Source organism: Pristis pectinata, chromosome 30, assembly GCF_009764475.1.
Source record: "Pristis pectinata isolate sPriPec2 chromosome 30, sPriPec2.1.pri, whole genome shotgun sequence".
NCBI classification, from domain to species: domain Eukaryota; kingdom Metazoa; phylum Chordata; class Chondrichthyes; order Rhinopristiformes; family Pristidae; genus Pristis; species Pristis pectinata.
This window is the reverse complement of record NC_067434.1, coordinates 18,085,281-18,100,441: the sequence shown is the minus strand read 5'-3', so window position 1 is coordinate 18,100,441 and position 15,161 is coordinate 18,085,281. Positions and strand designations below refer to the sequence as shown.

Below are 15,161 nucleotides of genomic sequence, written 5' to 3'. Positions count from 1 at the left end.
GCAGGAAAATGTCACGATCTTGTTGAATAGTGCAGTAAGATCAAGTAGTTGAAAGCCCTCCTCCTGCTCTGATTTCTTATGTTAGAAGAACCAGCCCCTCCCTTTCCAGCTCTCTGGCTCCCCACTCCCCAGCTCGACGGATTATCACAGCAGCTGTGCTGCTCAAAGCCTGAGGTCTCACAAGGACCTCCCTGCTATCACCTCACTAATTCTGCCCCCCCCCCCCCCCCCCCCACCAACCAGACTTCCCCTTGGGGAAACCCAGTTGCCTGCCCAGAATACTGCCAGGCCGTGGCCATTTAATGCACAGTGACCAGTAGCCGGATGCTCAGTGTGGGTGTTACCCATCTATGCAGCACGGCACTGCGTGGCTGCCACTATCCAGTCCAGTAACACAACCCCAACAATCCAAAGAATACCTTTTCCACCCAGAATGGTACAAGAAAGGAAGAGTTGGCTCTGCTGAGCACCTTTCATGACCTCAGTTCATCCCAAGTGTTTTATTGTCAGTGAAATAGTTTCTGAAGTGCAGACTCTTACCTTATGTGAACTAATGCAATGTTGATCAGCCGTTAATGGACACCACCATCATGTTCAATTGCCTTCTGCACCGTAGCCAACCCATCATTCCAGAAATACCTCCCGGTTAACAGCTGGATGCCTTAATGAGGCATGGTACCCCAGACTTGATCAGTATTTCTTAAATGGTGAAAGATCGAATGGTGTTGATCTGTAAAGGAATCTGAAGGTGCATCTACACAAGTCATGGCAGGCTAACATGCAAGTAAAGCAACCAGCTAGGAGGGCAAATGGTAAGATAGCCTTTATAATATGAGGGGTTGAATACAGGAGTAAGGAAATTTCTTGCAGCTATACAGCACTTTGGTGTGATCACCCCTGGATTTTTGTGTGTAGACTTACCAGGATGTTGCCTGGATTGGAGAACGTCTTATGAGGATAGGTTGAGCGAGCTAGGGCTTTTCTCTTTGGAGAGAAGGAGGATGAGAGGTGACTTGATAGAGGTGTACAAGATGATAAGAGGCACAGATCGAGTGGACAGTCAGAGACTTTTTCCCAGGGCAACAATGGCTAACACGAGGGGACGTAATTTTAAGGTGATTAGAGGAAGGTATAAGGGGGATGTCAGGGGTAAGTTTTTTACACAGAGAGTGGTGGGTGCGTGGAATGCACTGCCGGCAGAGATTGTGGGGGCAGGTACATTAGGGACATTTAAGAGATTCTTAGATAGACACATGAATGATAGAAAAATAGGCAGCTATGTAGGAGGGAAGGGTTAGATAGGTCCTAGAACAGGATAAAATGTTGGCACAACATTGTCGGCTGAAGGGCCTGTACTGTGCTGTAGTGTTCTATGTTCTATCTGGACTCCTGATTTATAGAAGGATACACTTACCACAGAGAGACTGCAACAAAGGTTCATTAGAAGGGTTCCAGGAATGGCTGGTTCACCATATGGGGGAGAGATTGAGTAGACTGAGTCTGTATCCTCAAGAGTTCAGAAGGATGAGTGGAGAGTTCATCAAAACTTACAAAATCCTTAAAGGGATTGACATACAAGGTGCAGGGAGGTTGTGGTTCCCTTGACTGAGAAGTCTAGGACCAGGGAACACAGTTGAGAATAAGAGGGTGGGCATTTAGGACTGTGTTTTCTTCACTCAGAGGTTGGTGAACCTTTGGAATTCTCTACCCTGGACATTGCAGAGGCTCAGTCATTGTGTTCATTCAGAACCAAGATCAATAGATTTCTGGAAATTAAGGGAATCAAGGGCATGGGGGATGGTGCTAGGCAATGGTGCTGAGGTAGCAGATTATTCTGATGAATGGCAGAGCAGGCTCGAAGGGCGGGATGGCTTACTCCGGTCCTATTTCTTTTATACAGCACCCCTGATACCACAAAACGAGACCATTACAGAGATGAGATAAAATCTATAAATATAGTGGTCTAAGACTTGTGTACAATGAGGACGGTGACTTCTCCACCTGATCCCATGATGAGCCACAAGGGTCCACAGACTACAGTTCTTTAGGGTGCCTGATTGCCGTCAACTGTTAAGCCAACAGGCCAATTCATAGGCTGACACAGTAAAGCTCCATCAATCTAGCATCCTCAGGACTTTAGTGCGGATTGTCCATTCCATTGGTTGTAATTCCAATTAACATTCCCAACACACCTTCAACTCACTTTTTTTTTCCAGAAGTTTAATAAATTTGTCAGTGAACCCAGTAAGTTTAAAAGGGGCACAGGAAACAGAGCCCGTTAGATTCAAAGGAGTGTGGAAAGGCAACACCGATGAATTTCAAGGGAGTGAGGGAATCGGGACCCTGGAGTGTTAGAGGGAGCATGGGAGCCAGGACTGAGAAAGATGCCAAACCATTGGGATTTCCGATTAATCAAATGGCAGATTATTGGAGTTTTAATATATTTTGATATGCGAATCGTGTTTTTCAAGCTACTCCAAAGTGCTTTCTAAGTGATTACTGAATTCGAAGTGAATTCATTGTGGTTGCAGAGACACATGCATCAGACATTTTTTTACATAGCATGATCCCATGAAACTGGTTTGTTTTTATTCTGTCAACAGCAGTGTTGTTGAGGAAGGATTGTTGGCCAAGACATCTAGAGAACTTGCATCCTCTCATTTCCTCTTACGTTGTTCCTCAGGGTCAAAGCTGACTTACTTCCACTCTAGTGTTGTGGGCTCTGAGGCCAATGTTGGAACTGCTGACTTTACCACGGATGGGGCAGGTGGTAGCTGAAGGGTTGGGGGATATAATTTGGGGGGCAGACCACTCCTTGTGCAAACCCTCCTGGTGATCCCAATGCATGACCTCGAGGTTCCTGATACCATTCCGAACGTACCTTCTCATGAGCCAGATATTCCCAGGAGTCAGTGGGGATGTTGCATTCAAGCAGTTGCTTGAATCAAAGAGCTGCTTGAGTTGAAGTAGCACCAGTCTGGTACAAGTTTAGTGCAGCATGATCCAAGCCTTGTCCATTGTATTTGGTGTACACACTGGCTGTGTTGTTCCTCTCATTGTCAGTCAATAGATTTACGACACAGTGGGTGTCCTGCACATCGACCACAGCTCCCTGTGTTAGTACAGCGCATTCTGCAAAATAAAAACAAGATGCTGTCGGAGAACACTGTGGGGCGGAGCAAGAAGCTGGGTTAGAATTAAGAGAAGCAATGGAAGCTGTGTCACAGGAAGTGCTGTGCAGGGGATTGCGGTGTTGTTGTGGGTAAGAGCTCTGCTTAAAATGGTGGAGAAAAGGGAGGGGGACCAGATTGGTACTGGGGCACAAGCTGGAGACGAGTGTGGAGGATGGGGGTGTGTGGAGGAGGGGGGTGTGGCCAATGCTGTGTTTGAAGATGGATTCAAAGGTTTTACCAGCATGAAGTATTGACTTTGCCGCCTCTAGAAAAATAATGCAGAGGACAGAAAATGCACTTCAAATGCTTGACTAACTCAATGTGTGGCGTCATTAAAAAAGCACAGAAGAGTTGTTCCAAAGCAGCAATTATGGGCGATTATTGAAAGGCATTCAGGCCTCATTTAAAACATAGTATTAACGCAGCTGTGACTTTGCTGTTTTCTATAGCTTCCTGAATCACAAGGATTCTGTTACCCCATCCACCACCCTGAATATTCACTCCCTCCACCACTAGTGCACAGTGACTGCATTATGTTCCATTTGCAGTTACTCATTGGGGTTATTCAGCAACTCCTCCCTAACCTGGGAACAAGAAAGATAAGTGCCACAGTTGCATTGGAACATCACCACTTGTAGCTTCCCCTCCAGTTAACACAACACCCTGACGTGGAATATACTGCTGGTGCTTCATCATCACTGAGTCTGCGTCCTGAGACTGCCCGCTCAACAACACTGTTGGACTATCTTCCTCACAACCTGCTTGGGTTCAAGTAGGGGGCTCACCGCCATCTTCTCGAGGACAATTGAGAAAGAGCAATCAATGCCGGCCTTTCCCAGGGATAAAAGAAATAAAAATGATAAGGTGTTCTGCAGAAGTAGCACCACTGCAGCAGAGTGCTCTGCAGGAGCAGCACCAATGCAGCAGTGTTCTGCAGAAGCAAAGCTAAAGCAACGTGGGACTTGGCAGGAGTAACATCAATGCAGCATGTCACTGCACCACACCAAGTGCAGAAGCAGCACCAGTGCAGCAAGGCATTCTGCAGAAGCAGTGCTCCTACAGCTTGGTGCAATGCAGAGGCAGCATCAATGCAACACAGTGCGATGCAGGAACTGCTCTGGTTCTGCACACCAGTCTGCAGAGGGTGAACCAATGGTGCGTGGCACTTTGGAAGTGGCACCAGGAAACTACTTCACGATATTCAATGACTGGCAGAAAGATTGGCACCTTCACCTTGCACCTGGAACGTGCAGACACATAGTGGGCACATCAGAAGTCCCACTCGTTCGCCTGGCAGCTGGATGAGACTTGAAGTACTTGGGGACGAATAATAGGGCGATGGGGAAAGTACAAAGGAGTGAGACTAATACAACGGCTCTTCCACAGGTAAAACCACCTGAGTCACCTCCTTCGGTGCTCTGATTCCCTGATTTCCAGGATGTGGAAGTCTTGGAACAGGAACAATGGGTGATTGACTCCACCGTGGCATTTGGAAGGGGTGTGGCCTTGTGATTCCGTGCTCTCCTCCAATTTTAGTCCTTTTCACAACACCCGTTTTAATCCTCCCCACTGCTGACTGTGCCTTTACCTAACAAGGCCCTGAGCTCTGTAATTTTCACCATAAGCCTCGCTGCCTCCCTTACTTATACCAGAGTCACTTGCTGTGGTTTGGTATCAAATTTCATCGGGTTTGATAATGCACCTTTTGGGTATCCTAGGACACTTCGATATTTTATAGGCATTATATGAATGCAAGTTCTTGTTATTGTTGGTGAAGAATCTCAGACACAATCCCATTGAATCTTCTTCAGGCAATAAGAGGGAGTGACATCCTACACAGGGGAGAAAGGGTCAACTCAAGAACAATAAAACCACTTTAGTATACTGTACGTGGACCTCTATTTTTAAGTCCTTTCAGTGGACTTGATAGACCTGTTGCTGATCAGGCCTGTCCTGTTTTACGGTGATAATTCCGCATGATGTTTTGTATGTGTTTTCTGTCATTGGTAGCTCTTTTGGAGGTTAACAGTGCAGGCACAGGGACCAATGAGTCAGAGCAGCACTTGGCAAACACACACGGAAGCTGGCAGATTGCCAAATACTCAACAATAGCATCGTAACTGCCAAAATGTTTACCACATTCCTTTGCATAACTCCAGAAGATCTGTAAGGAGGCCAGACGCAAGAAATCAATATAACATGAGGAATCGTACCATAGTGCACAGTGCTGTACTAGTTCACTGCTCCCAGTACAGTAAGTTGTACACAGCTCCTTATACACTCCCACTGATATCAGACTACTCCTGGTACAGTAAGGCTATCACTCAAACCCTTGTAGAGAGCCGCTGATCTCATACTACTCCTGGTGCATTAAGGCTGACATGCAGCCCCTCACACAAAGCCCTGAATTCACACCATTTCTGATATACCAAAGCTGGCATCCATCTCCTCATAAAGTGCCACCGATGTTACACTGCTCCTGGTACAGTAAGGTTGACATCCAACACTTGGTACAGTGCTACTAATATAACACAACTCCTGATATAATAAGTAGTCATCCATCTCTTCTTACAGTAGCACAGATCACATGGCTCCTGATACAATCTGACTTGCCCACAGCCCCTCGTACAATGCCACTGAGATCACACAACTTGTGGTACTGTAAGGCTGGCACTCATCCCCATGTACCATACCAATAACATCACACCTCGCCTGGTACAGTAAACCTGTCTCCTGAGGGAAGCACCTCAGTGCTGTACTGTCTGAACTTTCACCTTTTATATGCGGCTTGGCACACGTTGTCCCCCGGTGGTGAAGTTTGATGGATGGAGGGATACAGTAAGGCCGTTGTCCATAGTGGAATGCATGGAAGGGTATTGGAGACAATTGTAGAGGTTGAAAGGAAACTTTGCAAATGAGGTTGAGGTTTTTGAAGTTGAATGTGACAAGGGCATCAGTGTGGTAGCTCATACACGGAGCTCTGAGTTCAGAATGGTTTTGAAAGATCTGTGTGCACTATATCTTTCATTGATAGCAGATCGTGCATCCTCAGTCTCTGTGCCCCTCCAGTTCCAGTCTCACAATCATCCTTAATTTCCTTCATTCCACCATTGGCGGATGTGCCTTCAATTGCCAATATCCTGGAGTAATTCACTCCTTAAATGTCATGGCTTCTCCACCTCTCTTTAAGCTGCTCCTTAAAATCAATCTCCTTGACCAAGCTTTTTGCCAGCTAATTTAATATCTCTGTGTCTTAGTATCAAATTTTGTTTAACCTGGTCTTGCTATCTAACTGAAAACACCTAGACTGGAGTTGCTATCTAACTGAAAATTCCTAGACTGGAGTTGCTATCTAACTGAAAATTCCCGTTGCATCATTGTTATAGGTAAGTCCTGTTTGACTAAATTTAGAACACACCTTTGCAAACTGAGCTATTTGCACAATCCCAGGAATTTGGTGGAAGGTAACTTCCCTGTACTTTTTGGAAAAGACCTTTTGCCTCTTTCTGCTTCTGGATGTCCCCAAGCTGGGCTGGAGATCCCACTGAGCGGGCGGTATACCATCCACCTTCTGCTGTGGGGTAGTGGGAGATGGGCAAACCCTCCGATATTTCACTCAGCATTCGACAAAGTCACAAACAACCTGTGCTTCGCTGCTCCTGCTCCCAGGGAAGTTTCCACCTGTTTTACTTTCTCACCTCTTTTGTCAATTTGTTGACAGCTGCTCATTCATCATTATTCCACTGACTTCATCTGCCTGTCTGTGTTATGTTTGTGGGTCACAGTTAAGATGGTATCAGGGTACAGGCGCAGAGCCTCTGCTTGGTATTAGTGACGTGAATAAGAGTTCAGTCTGGAGGAGGTGGCGTGTGACGTTGGCATCCTGTGGATTTGATTGATGTTTGCCGGCTGTTATTGGAATAAATTACTGAATTAGCCACGCACCACACATTTGAATGTTTGAAATGTGCTAATTCTGAATAACACTGTTGAACCAGTGAGCAGATTGTTTATCTGTCAGCATCTAGTGGGGAAGGTCAGGCCTGGGGTTTGATATGACTGCTCCACAAATAATTTCTTTGCAGGGGAGTTGGCATCCAAGGTTTAACCATTCGATCACAGAGGCCTGTTGGCTGCACCACAGGACTTCTGTAGACCGTGAAGAGTGTGGGGTATCTGCACTCCTGTGTGTTTGTGCTTTTTATTTGTTCATTTACGAGATGTGGACATAACTGGGTATGGTGCCATTTATTACCCTGACGTATTTACTCCCCTTCCGAGGACACGGTTAATAGTAATCTGCAGAATGGCTCTGTATGCGAGTGAAAGAAGGCAGATTTCCTTTCTGAAGAACATGAGTGAACCAGATGGGTTTTTACAACAATCTCCTAGACTCATGGTTACCATAACTGAGACTAGCTTTATGTTAAATTCTTTATTTAATTACTTGAATTTAAATTCCCCAGCTGACGTCGTGAGATTTGAACTCATGTTTCAATAGTCGGAACTTTGACTGTTAATCCAGTAATTTAACCGCTGTGCTACATTTTGCTATTCTACATATATGTGTGTGCACAAGCACACACGTGAGTGTGTGCGCATGTGTGCGTACATATGTGTGAATGAATGTGTGTGCATGTGAACTTCTTGTGTCTGCGTGTCACAGAGTCAGAGGGTCATCGAGTCATAAGCCATAAAAACAGGCCCTTCGGCCCACCATGACCATGCCCGACCTTTTTGCCTATCAGAAGTGTATCCTCCTATGTCTTGCCTACTTAAGTGTCTGTCTAAAAGCCTCTTAAAAATTGTGTTTGTATTTGACTCCAGAACCTCCTCTGACAGCGAGTTCCAGATATCAACCATTCTTTGTGTAAAAAAAAGGTTCCCTCAGATCTCTTTTAAAACTCCTTCCTCTCACCTTAAACCTATGCCTACTTGGTTTTGATTACCTTCAATGGGGAAAAAAAAGTTTGTCACTATCTACCCTATCTACGCCTCTCATAATTTTAAATATTCTTTTGTCAATTCAACCACAGCCTTCTTCACTTCAAGGAAAACAAGCCCAGCCTCACCAATCCCTCTCCAATCCAGGCAACATCCCAATCTCCACTGCCCTCTCTCCAGTGTGTGTTCTCCCTTTGCTTTTGTGAGTGTGTGTGTGTGTGTGTGTGTGTGTGTGTGTGTGAGATTTATGCATGCATTTGGTCATCTATGCGTGTGAGTCTCTGTTCACTTACCTTTGTGTATATAGAGTGCGTGAATGTGTGCATGGTTACATTTCATAACCTCCCTTGAAAAACTTCCTTGTCATATCACATTTGTGTGTGTGGATTTCACAATGCTGATCTAAGAGAAATGCCAACACTTTGGTTTGAAAATATTTACTGGAGGAATTTGTTTACTCCACAATGAACAATGAAATTATCTGGATCTGAAATGCATTTCACAAGGAGAAGTATTGTGTTTGTTTAGCAAATCAGCATGTTGTTTGCCTAGCACCTGATCATATCTCAAAGCACTCTGGAAGGTAGTGAGTGTTGTACGGCAAAGCATTTTGCACAAAACAAGGTTATTAAATCAAAAATTAAACTGTTTCTCACTGAGAAAGGAGGATTGAGAATCTTCAGTGAAGTCCTTCACAAGCTCCTGCCTTTCTTGACAATGCAGGTACTTGATGCAATTCGCCTCATTTGTACCTGTGTAAAGGCCTGCTTACTAGTATGCTTACTGTGTCCAGAGGTGAACTAGGAGTGGAACGTTGGGGCTTTGTACAAACTAAACAATGCTGTTTGGATCTATAAGACATCAACCAAAAACTTGTTAAATCTGTGCACTGATTTAAGGGCACTTCCCCAGAAAAAGTCCAAGCCTTTCTCCTGTGTGGTCCTCTGTAAACAGTTCCTGATTGTGCCGCACACACTATTCTTAGTATCATTTCCCCAGAGAACTTTGCATCTGTCCCAATGAAGGAAAGCCCCCCCCCCCCCACCCCCAGCATTGTGTCATCTCCCACTCTGTGGCTCCATGTACCTCCCTTCCTCTGCCAGGTCAAACATCTCCCCACAAATCGTTACCACCAGTGTGGTCTCTAATGCCCCTTCCCCCATTTCCCTACATCAACATTAATGGGTCCAGAACTGATCACTGAGGGCCCCACTTTCTGCTTTGACACTGCTGAAGGAACCTGCTCCCTCTGCACTCTGACTCAGCTGGTTATTCACACATTTAAGAGCTCTGCACTTTGATCTTATAATCGCCTGTGTGTTACTGTGTCAAAGGTCATGGCTGAAGTCTAAGTAGATTAAACCTACTGGACTCCCTCACCCTGCATGTCAGCTGACAATGTTATATCATCAAAGCACTAGAATAGGCTTGTGGAGTGAGGTCTTCCACCTGTCCAGCTATGTTGACAACTCCTCTGCCATTTCCCTGTCCCTTGATGCCACCCTGTTTCTTCTTGGTTTTTCTGAGTGTAAAAGTCTCACATCAGCTCCCCCTTTAACTTGCTGGGAGCACATATCATGTAACCCAACAAGCCCAAAGCATTAACGGTCGACATCAGGGAGGTCGTGGACGTGAAATCCCAGGTTGTCAGTATTCCTGGTTTGATGTCAGGTGCACAGTTGCTAAATCGTTAACCATTAATTCCTGGATTTTGTTTCCATCCAATTTTGTTTCAACATCTGCAGTGATTTTTTTCCCCCACTTTTTCCTTTCTCCTCAGCTCAGCTTTCATGTTCAGTATTTCTTAGAAGATGCCCTTCAAAGAAAGAGTGACCGATTTCACAGGGCCCTGCTCTGTGCTGTAAATCAGTTCGAACCTGTTGCCCTGCACTCTGTCAGTGTCCCAATCCCCCAGCCACCACTCTGTGGTAACCTGTGCATTCATCAGTGTGAATTCCTCATTCCCTTTAATCCCCTTAACTCTTTTTTTGAAGAAGATGCTTCTCAGAATGATTTAGAAGCCTTTACACAAGGGAATCATTTAGAGCATTCTCTGGTATTACGTTATCATGCCTCTTCAACCACAATAATCCAGAATTCCATTGTTTCCTTTGACATCTGCTTTTTATAGGAAATTGTTACTTTCTATTTTTATACTTGCCGAGATCTCGGTCTCGTATTCCCTCTTTCCTGTTTAACTGCACTTGCATTAAGGGATTTATTGGGGACGATGAATTTCAACCCGTGCCACAATATCCCAGTCCATTATTCTGAGTTCCATGCTTATTCCGCGGTCTACTGTCAGAGAGTAATCCAACGTGGAAACCAGGCCCTTCGGCCCAACTCATCCATGCCAACCAAGTTGCCTACCTGAGCTGGTCCCATTTGCCTGCGTTTTACCCATATCCCTCTAAACCCTTCCTATCCGCGTATCTGTCCAAATGCCTTTTAAACATTATAATTGTTCCCGCCTCCACCACTTGCTCCAGCAGCTCGTTACATATACCCACCACCTTCTGTGTGGAAAAAGTTGCCCCTCAGATCCCTTTTAAACTTTTCCTCTCTCATCTTAAACCTGCGCCCTCTATTTTTAGACTCCCCTACCCTGGTAAAGAGAGCATGACCATCCGCCTTATATAAACCTCTAGAGGGTCACCCCTCAGCCTCCTACACTCCAGGGAAAACAGTTCCAGCCTTTCCAGTCTCTCCTTATAACTCAAGCTCTCCAGTCCCAGTGAAATCCTCGTGAACCTTTTCTGCACTCTTTCCAGCTTAATGACGTCCTTCCTATAGCTGGGCAACCAGAACTGCACACAATACTCCAAGTGTGGACTCACCAATGTCTTGTACAGCTGTACGTGACATGTCATGGAATCATACAGTGCGGAAATCTGCCCTTCAGCCCATCGTACCTCTGCTAAACGTGAATCACGCACTTACACCAAGCCCATTTACGTTCCGCAGTTTCCCATCGACCCCCTCGAGATCCTACCATTCACCGACATACCATGGGCAATCTACAGCAGCCAGTTAACCTGCACGTCTTTAGGACGTGGGAAGAAGCCGGAGCACCCCTGCAGTCACAGGGAGAACGTGCAAACTCCACACAGACAGCACCGGAGGTCAAGATTGAACCAGGATCATGAGTTGTGAGCCAGCTGCACCACTGTGCCGGCCAACTGTCCTTGGAAAAGGGCCACTTGCCCCTCCCGATCCTGATGCCACTGGCACTAGCATTTCCTGAGCAGCACAGTGGATAAGACTGGCAGTCAGAACCTTCTTCCCAGGGCAGGGGAGTTTGGAACTGGTGAGCACCAGAGGGTCTGGAACTAGAGAGAAATTTAAAGGCGATCTGAGGGGTAAGTTTTCCACACAGAGGGTGGTGGTTATCTGGATCGAGCTGCCATTGGAAGTGGTGGAGGCAGACACAATTACAATGTTTAGAAGGCATTGTACAGGTACTTAGATTGGAAAGGCAGAGAGGGATATGGTCCTAATGCAGTCGTGGGATTAGTGTAGGTAGGCTTCATGATCGTCAGGGTCAAGGTGAGCCAAAAGGGCCAGTTTCTGTGCTGTATGATTCTCTGGGAGTGCTTCACTGTCAGAGGAGCAGCATTAAACTGGAGATCCGCCTGCTCACACACAGGTGGGAGTAAAAGATCCCATGGGCCCTTATTCCAAAGAAAAGCTGTGGAGATTCCTCTGGTGTGCTGGGCCCAGGCTACATCCCCTGATCAACATCATGGAAACAGGCTCTCTGCTTGTCATTGTGTTGCTGTTGGTGGGAGCTTACTGTGCACACATTGGCTGCTACATTTCACTGCTCTCCAGGAGGATTACCGGGACTGCTTAGAGCTTTATGTAAACATATGAATGAGGAACAGGAGTAAGTCACTCAAGCCTGCTCCCCCATTTAATAAAGTCATGGCTGATCTGATTGTAATCTCACCTCTACGTGCCCATCTACCCACAGTGACTTTTCACAAATCCCCCATCCATCCTACCACACACACACACACACACACACACACACACACACACACACACACACACACACACACACACACACACACACACACACACACCCTCTTACTTATCAAGAACCTATTAACCTCTGCCTTAAAAGTATCCTGGTCCCATCGCCGCTTGAGGAAGTGCTCCAAAGACTCACAAACACCTGAGGAAAAAAAAATTCTTATCTTTGCCCTAAGTGGGCGACCTGATATTGTTCTTCAGACTAACCTCAGCGTGGTAAACGTACGCCTTTTCCTGTGTGCTAAGGCTCGTCGAGTCGTTGGACACTTGCAGTGAGATGTGGGTTTCCCCACCAGTGTCTCTCCGGAGCCAGTTCCTCATCTGAACTGTGTGAGTATGGGGAACATCCTCGGGCCCACCACTGCTCCTCACACGTGAGGGCTACAGAACTGGGCGGTTGCAGGCAGTGGGAGTCCTAGAGTAACACTGCCACAGAAATAGGACCTTCAGTCCAATCATGTTTATATCAGCCATCGTCTACTCATCCGTGCTAATCCACTTTCCAGCACTTGTCGTTGGCAAATTAAGTGCACATATTAATGTCCCTCAGAATGTTGTACACCTCTTATAAGGCCCCCCGCAGCCTCCACTGCTTCGAGAAACAAAACCCAGCCGATTCCAGTCTGTCTTCAATTACTGAAACATTATATCCCAGGCAACATTCTAGTGAGTCTCCTCTGCACCCTCTCCAATGCATTCAACATCCTTCCTACAGAGCGGTGACCAGAACTGTACACAGTTCTCCAGCTGTGGCCCCACCAATGTTTTGTAAAGTTGTATCATAACCTCCCTGCTGTTTATTCTTTGCCCTGACTAATGAAGGGAAGTAATCCAATATAGTGGGAAACCTTTTCCCTTAGCAAAGGTATCTGTAACCAGTGAGCAAACGTTTAAGGTAATAGTAAGAGGCTTAGAGAGGATCAAGGAAGAATTTTTTTTCAGTCAGTGGGTGGTTGGAATCGGGACCTACCATCTGAAACGGGTGCTGGAGGCAAGTACTCTCCCAGCATTTGAGAAGTATCTGCACAAACACTTAAATTGCAAAGGAATAGTTGGCTACAGATCAAGAGCTGGTAAATGGGATTAATATAGATGGGTACTTGATGGCTGAAGGAATTCTCATCCACTGTGCTCCTTAGCAAATGCAAGGGTAGAGTCCAGGGACCAGCTCACCCCTAGATTCTGAGTGGTACCAGAGAAAGATAATAAACAGCAGACGGCAGTAAGGCATAGGTAATGTTCCTTTTAGGATGCATAGACAGACAGCAGTCTGGTGCTAATTCAGCCCATGAAACTTCCTGTTTCACCATATATCCATGCACATCTTACGTCGACCCGTTTACATAACCCACATATTTAACCCACAGCCCTCCTCAGATGGAAGTAAATGAAAGCAAGCTACTATTTTGAAGAGTAGGGATATTTAACCAGAACGGTCTGCCTATATTCATCCTTCACCCATTCGCTAATAATAGATTACTTGCTATTTGTAGGACTGTACTGTGCGTTAATTGGCTGCTCTCTTTCCTGCATTACTGCACTTCAGAGGCACTTCATTAGTTGTTAAGTCCTTAGGGTCTGAGGTATGATGTGGCTTCATTAACCCTGGGTCACTTCGCTTGAGGACATCAAGAATTCATGAAGGGTGCCATATGAATGTAAGTCTTTCACTAGATTTAATTACACAAAATTAATGTTGATTAAAAAAAAATACTTGGAACTTTGCCATCAAGTGTGATTGTGGAATGAAGTCGGGGATGGAGATTGTGTCCGTCTCCAAATGTGAGGCAGCTTTGTGAAAGGGGGATTGCAGGCGGCCGGAGGATCTCCTCCATGTGGCAGAGAGAGGAGAATAGAGGCGCAGGCAGTGAGATGGGACCACACTCTGATGCATCGCTGGCTCGTATGTGGTGGCGAGTCATGACACTAGGACGCAGAGAAGAGACATTGCTGCTGTGTTTTCAAGGTGCTGTTGAAGCACAGAGTGTTGTAGTTCCAAGTTCAAGTGTAGCAGCCACTGCCCATGGCAAAAATACCAAGCGTCTATTTACAGACTGAACACCGGTTCCGTGATGCTTTTATTTGCAAATGTGACTGGAACACAGAATCAATAAAGTCTGATGTCAGAGCCAAATGTCAGCGGCAACGTGTCAGCCTCATGAAACACGTGAAGCTCAGTGTTTTACATATCATTGTGCATGGGGGTAACCTTGTGCATTTACTATGCGTGTCTAAGGCACCATCACAAAATTACTGGTACCTTCCACAGGTGTTGGCACAACACAACTTGAATGTAAGATCTTTGCCTCCTAGAATTAGTAAGGGGGGGGGGGGGAGTTTGTTGGGTCGGTGTGGGTGAGGGCAGTGGAAGAAAGGCAGGTGAGTTTAGGAGACGTCTTGGCTTTCGAATCTAACCCAAGCGGCCATGTATCCTTCTTGTACAAGGACCACAACATCGTTGGGCACTTTGCCCCCTTGCTTCCAGCGGACTCATGGGCATTTTCATGGACCCAGCCCTCTGGAGTTCCTCCAGCTAGCTTCAGGGAAAGAGGCAAAGAGAAATGGCGGAGGGTAATTACAACCAGCCCGCTCAGAGTCATCCAGCACAGAAACAGGCTCTTCAGTCCACCAAGTCCATCAAGCGCCCACTTAGAGTAATTCTACGCTAGTCCATTTTATTCTCCCCACATTCCCATCACTCCCCCCAGTTTCTATCACTCCTCTGCACACTGGGGGCAATTTACAACAGGGAATTAACTACTAACCTGCACATCTTTGGGATGTGGGAGGAAACCAAAGGCATCAGGGAACCCACACTGTCACAGGGAGAATGTGCAAAGTCCACAGAGGACAAGCACCAGGGTGTCAGGATTGAACCCGTGTTGCTGGAGCTGTGAGGCAGCAGCTGTACTAGCTGTACCCTTGTGGTCACCCACAGCAAGCAACCTCTCACTGGCTAGCTGACTGGCACCTTTGAGTAGACCCCCTCCGTCAACCTGGGTGAGAGGA

At 46.2% G+C, this 15,161-nt stretch overlaps 1 protein-coding gene across 3 annotated transcripts in view; it reads left to right on the top strand.

Annotated features, from left to right (window-relative positions):
• Nucleotides 1-15,161, top strand: part of LOC127584604 (ras-GEF domain-containing family member 1A-like) — a 63,468-nt gene that overhangs the window by 18,002 nt on the left and 30,305 nt on the right. Inside the window, exon 1 of one of the 3 annotated variants that reach the window (XM_052041388.1) lies at nucleotides 13,725-13,810. The exons of the other annotated variants lie outside the window; for them this stretch is intronic. Within the exon in view, the coding sequence (XP_051897348.1) occupies nucleotides 13,805-13,810 (6 nt within the window). The 5' untranslated portion in view covers nucleotides 13,725-13,804. Of the gene's footprint in view, nucleotides 1-13,724; nucleotides 13,811-15,161 lie in introns of those variants that run through there. 3 annotated transcript variants of the gene reach the window in all.